The following is a 5,755-nucleotide window of genomic DNA, read 5'->3' on the forward strand; positions in this document are numbered from 1 at the left end:
ATTTAGCAGCAGAAAATATTTACTTGGGGAAAAAATATGACATTTTTTTGTTGAGAAGAAGCTTACTGAGCCAGATCCTGAACCACAAATGAGACGGTTTTGCACGTTCTTTCTTGAGAAACAAATGACATCGCTTTCTGCTTCTTTATCAAGAAATATTGGGCTTTTCTTCCTAATAACATGAGATTCGTTCACATGACTTTCAAGGAAAAAGAAGTCAGACAGGAGCTATAATTAAACATCTTTTTATTATAGTCTTTAATGTACATGCAGAATTAAAAAAAAGTGTCAGTTATATCTGTAAGCGTATAACAACAATGTAAATGTCTTGGATCAGCAATGTATTTGGATTAGGGACTAATAACTCTAAGTGAACAGACATCTTTCAGGATATACAGTTTATATGGCAAATCAAGAAGGTTTTCTTCAGAGTGATTTTCCTCATAAAAAGATAAAGTATTTCTTGTTTACAATCTCTCTTGTTTTCAATACTGAAAAAGTCTATAATAGTACACTCTTCACTATGTACATAGAAAAACATAAAACTATATCCATACCAGTGTCTGTTTTAAATGCAAACAATAGTAGTTAATAGCTTTGTAATTTTTTTGTGCACCGTCTCCCTTCTTCCCTCCTCCCCCTACCCCCATTAAAAAATGCAGCATTTCCTAAAATTGTAAATGCTTTGGCAGAAATTGAACCGAAGGCACTCCCGTGTTAGGTAAAGCAATATGTGAAATATCAGCACTAAATAAAAAAAGCTGTAGGTGTACCAGACAGCTCCATGCTCATGCCAAGGGCCAAATCTTGCACTCTCCGAGGTCAAGAACTGGTTTGCTGGAGATCCCAACTGGAGCAGGCTCAGGCCCCAGGTTGGTTTACAATAAAGCTGATTAGCCTCGCAACTATTTTTGGAAATGCTTCACGCAAACCATATGAGGATGCAGAGAGCATCTCTGAACACAGTACTATCATGAGGGCAAAAATCTCCTGCAGGTCACAGCATCAGAACATGTCGCAAAGGCTTTGCTTTCTAAGCCTTGCACTTTGCAACACGGTAGTTTCACACAACACCCTCCGTTTAAAACTTCCTGATGTGGCAGCTCAGCTAAAAACTAACAAACCAACCCACAGATGTGAAGTTTCTAAACCACCTCTTGTGATGGATTAGTTTAGACTCAGCAAAGCATCAGTTCTCCTGAAAATAATCTGCATGCTAGTGGCATGCTGACTTCTGCTGATAGAGAAGCTTTGAAAGCTGATAGAGAAGTTTCACTCAGGGGCAGCTCCTCCTTGGCCTCATGTGGCTTGGGTTTGGCACACCATTCTTCTTGTAACTTGGGATTATCTCTGGCATATCTGCGATATGTATTTATATGAATACTTTGGAAAAAAAAAAAAAAGCCTATGAGATAAGCACCTAAATGCTCGCTAAGGGATGTGTCATAAGACACAGTCAGGAAAACGTTTCCATAATGACCAGGTTTAGTTCTCAACTGCAGTTTGCTTCTGCAATCCTAGCAAAGGTTGAGAAAAGACTGGATGCAAACTTCCAAAAGAGAATGAGATAGAAAGGCACCGACTGAAGCTTTTTATGCACATGAAAAGCTTTCACCTGTCAGTGTCTCCAACCTGATAAAGTGTTAGATTTTTGGGACATATATTAGTTCAGTAATTTGTCTACTTAACTAACTTATTCGTAGTGCACCATATCTGACCATGACTATAAATAGCTGCAGTCAACTGACAATCCAATTGAAAAAGAACATTCTGCTAAAACCTGCCAGCTGGTCACATTCATTCTGCTGCAATAGCTCTGCGCTCTTTGGCCACAATAAAATGAATGGCTTTATAGTGTTGGAAAGCATTTTTGTCGTTCTTCAGTATCACTGTGGATTTAACTCACAAGGAATGAAGGGTGAGATAAAAAGGCATCCAACAACACTTCAGTCTCTGAATTGAACAGCCAGCAAAATGATATGCAGCTGGCATAGAAGAATAGCCATTTAAGGTTAGTTTGAAATGCAGAGTAAAGGGGGGAAAAAAAAAAAAAGAAAGAAAAAAAGAAGCAAGTAGTCCAGTAAGAATAAACAGTAGAAAAAGAAACTGAGCAAGTGATTCTTTGTTTTGGGCCAGTATATCCACCACTAGCTGCTGTATGTTGCTTTGGGAAACATGAAACTGGCACCAAAACACTCCAAGCAACACACACCCCCCGCCCCCTTCCTAGGCTGATGGATCTCCTTGAAATGTCCCTCAAATCTCTTTCCGTACTGTGGCTCGGATGCTGCTGAACATTTTGCCTATGGCCTCAAAGAGTGGGTCGCAGAACGTGTGGATGCAGATTGAATAGACGCGGCTAATGCACTGGATCTCAATCAGGTAGCTTCTTATGCACGGCACCACCGCCCAGATGTGCAGGAATGACAAAATGGCAAAGTAGATGCCCCAGATGAGAGCCATAGGAATGCCAAAGATAGCTGAGAGTAAACGATAAAACCAGTATTTCGTTACAGTGAAGGTGGTAAAACTGGCCTTCCAAATCCCATCAAAGCTGTGTGTTCCCTCTGGCTCAGCAATCACATCTTCAAATTCAATCTGCAGCAAAGAACACAAAGTCAGGTCAGTCAGATGTTCGCATCAAGGCTGGATTCCAGAAACCGCTTTCCTGGAAAGCAATGGTCCCCTGCGACGAAATACCAAAGCACGTACTTCCTACATCCCAACATGATTCCACCCATTTTAACATATCATTTAAGCCATGAATCTTTTCAGGGACTATCTTTTTCCAGTTACTATCAGGGAGCCTCAATGATTAGCTCAAAATTAGACATCTAACTTCTAGATGGAGATGAACTGTCCACAATATATTTTCCTCATCTCCTACAGCCCTAAGTGTATGGAGTGTCCTTGACATCTACTTAAGGGACGAACCAGGTGAACAGAATCATCATGCTTTCATTGCCTAACTTAACCGTTTCACATCTTTACAAATGGAATAAATGCAGTCACTACTTTGACTTTTTACACACCTCAAGCATGCATCAATAAAATGTGTTTTATTCGTCTGAATTATCCCATCTTTCCTTGTATAGCATTGCTGAATTTTGACAGTGAATGAATGGTGAGGCTAGCTATTTGAATACATACTTTGAAACAGGCATAGATATTAGTAGACTGAAAAATAAAATGCTAGATTTAGATCTGCATCAGGTGGAGCTCCTCCTTAGTCTGAAAGGGTTAGGGAGCTCTTCCATCTTATTAAACGTAAGGAGGCTCTTCACATTAGAGCTCTTTTGTTCTAGCCTATCTTGTTTATGTGATAACATTCTTTTCATGAAAGACATGGCCAGGCTAACATATCAATATTTAGAAGGAACACACTCTTCCACATATTTCATAGTTTTGACTATTCATAAATCATTCAAAAAGTCTCCTAAGGAAGCAGTGCATTCCAACAGGCATATTTTACCGCTCTCTGTTGAAATACTGAGCTATTCAGGAAGCTTAATTGTCATAACATTTCTATTAGAAAATTAACAGAATTGCGATGATGGTTCAGCTCCATGTCACACAAATATGTGTTTGATATAACCCACAATACAGGATTAATTTAGTTAGCACAACCAATTGTATAGGTACTGCATTCAACAGGAAAGAGAACATCACACCATTATTCCTCTGCAAGAAACTAAGCGACTGTTTAAATCAGATGAAAGAAAAAAAGAAATTGCATTCCTGGGACTGGATCCCAAAGTGAGAAGCTGCTGCTGCCGTAAGTGAAGATTTACAGGAGCAGGGTAAGTATGATATGGGCCAGCAGCCTCAGAAACTCAGGCAACAGTACCTTAGCATGCTGGAAGGAGGTGACTTTATATACGCTCAGTGTAAGTATTGCTTAAACTGTAGGAAAATGCTCACAATCACTTCTTTTAATCTAAAATATACATAAAAATTGGAAAGAACTCCTCCCTCTCTCCTGTTGAGTCTTCAATCACCTTGAAACAGAAGTTACCAACTCAGTACAAAGGGAAAAATATTATAAAACCAATGGACTTTCCAGTTTCTTCCACAAAAAAAGATAATTCTGAAATTTCTGAATCAGCTGTGACATCAGTATCTTGAATGCCTAACATCTAGCTGGCTTAATTCAACGTATTCCTGGGCCTAAACATCACTCTCTGATTGCTCTCTGCTGTGCCACTATCACTCTCTGCCAGTGCTTCTCTCTAGACATCATATAACACAAACTATAAACCTTCTCCTCTTTATCCACTACTCTGAACAAGGCTCTAGCGATCTGAAAGTGATCTATGATTCTTTGGGATGGGAACTCACCATCATCATCACCATCACATCTAAAGGTAGCATTTGAGTTAAAATTCTGTCTGCACAGAAACTGATGGCAGAATTTGCATTGGCTACATACCCAGCGAACACACTCAGCGCTGTGCACTTGTCCGTAAAGACGTGCAGAGCCAAAAGTCTGTCTGGACTTTCTGAAACTGAACAGCATAATTTAAAACAATAACTACAAAAAGAGAAAATGAAAAGAGAGTTTGGTCACGTCTCTCTCCTGCAATAGTTCTACGGGTATGAAATAACCTCTGCTTCTGTAGGTCGTGCACATGAATTTTTTGTACAAATCTTAGAAAACAGTTTCCTTGAAATCAGTGTCTAAAGACAGCATAGAAAGTACACTACATTCACTTCTGAACTCACAGGAGATTAGAAATTATTTGGGCTCTGTAATTTCAGGGGGTGCAGCATTGAAGCTCTGGTGGAAATTAATTCTGGGAAAGGAACCACAGGCAACAATATGCTCTCTATGTTCATTATGGGGTTATTAGGTATAAAAGTTCATGCTTGGAGACTAAACAACTGGCAAAAATTAGCTTTATGGAGTACATTGGCCATAAGATAATTACATGAATCAGTCATTAGAAGTTAGCTGCAGTCTAGTGAGAGAGCAAAAAACTTTCCTGGATGTATTGTGATCTTTCTACCAAATGAAGCAATCAGATGTCCTTATATCAATCATGCGATTTTAGGACTGCATCATGAAAGAAAGAAGAAAAGGTTGTAGGTGTATACATTGGGAAGTCAATAATATCTCCTGATGATGGCATCTAGTTGACTTATATCTATTCACACAAAAAAAATTAAGATGATTTCAAGATCTGCATATTGTTCACTGAAATCAATCTTATTCGACTGACTACACATGTTGGAAAAATGTACGCCTGAGTTTATGGGGCAAGTATATTTTCTTTTTGGAATACACAAGCAAGCATGCTTATATTACCTGTTTCTGCAGCTACTCAAAAGCAACGTTCTCCTTGTAGCCCATATCCCTTGGTAGTTAATTTTCGAAGTGAATGCGTATTCTTGGCTTATTATCAACATTTGCCTTGAAATCAGGTAATAAAGATATGCAGATGATGGCAAAACCCAAAATGATTGCAGCAAAAAAATAAGAAGTTGCTTCTCAAAAAATACTACTATGTGAAGACTACATGGTTGAGCATAGCCCTCTTATTCTAAAACTTCTGGCAATTTATTGCATGCTTCCCACCAGTTGATGTTGTGATCCTTGGCAGAGCCAGTTTGTGCACACAGGCACCATACAGCAGTTCAGTGCATTGAGGACTATTCAGGGTCATGCCTAAAGTCTTTTTATTCAGCTCAGTTGTGGCAGAGTCTATCTTGTATGTTTTTCAACTGGCCAATAAGGGAAAAATTAAATGTCAGCAGG

The 5,755-nt window shown here is 39.0% G+C and overlaps 1 protein-coding gene across 1 annotated transcript in view; it reads right to left on the reverse strand.

Moving 5' to 3' along the window:
• Nucleotides 1-229: 229 nt before the first annotated feature.
• CAV1 (caveolin 1, caveolae protein, 22kDa) overlaps nt 230-5,755 on the reverse strand; it is a 7,828-nt gene continuing 2,302 nt past the window's right edge. Inside the window, exons 2-3 of the mRNA XM_009324108.1 lie at nt 4,430-4,505; nt 230-2,598 (exon numbers count right to left, since the gene is read on the reverse strand). Coding sequence (XP_009322383.1) covers nt 2,257-2,598; nt 4,430-4,505 — 418 coding nt within the window. The 3' untranslated portion in view covers nt 230-2,256. The remainder of the gene's footprint in view (nt 2,599-4,429; nt 4,506-5,755) is intronic.

The sequence above is a fragment of the Pygoscelis adeliae genome, unplaced genomic scaffold (assembly GCF_000699105.1).
Source record: "Pygoscelis adeliae isolate BGI_AS28 unplaced genomic scaffold, ASM69910v1 Scaffold24, whole genome shotgun sequence".
NCBI lineage: Eukaryota > Metazoa > Chordata > Aves > Sphenisciformes > Spheniscidae > Pygoscelis > Pygoscelis adeliae.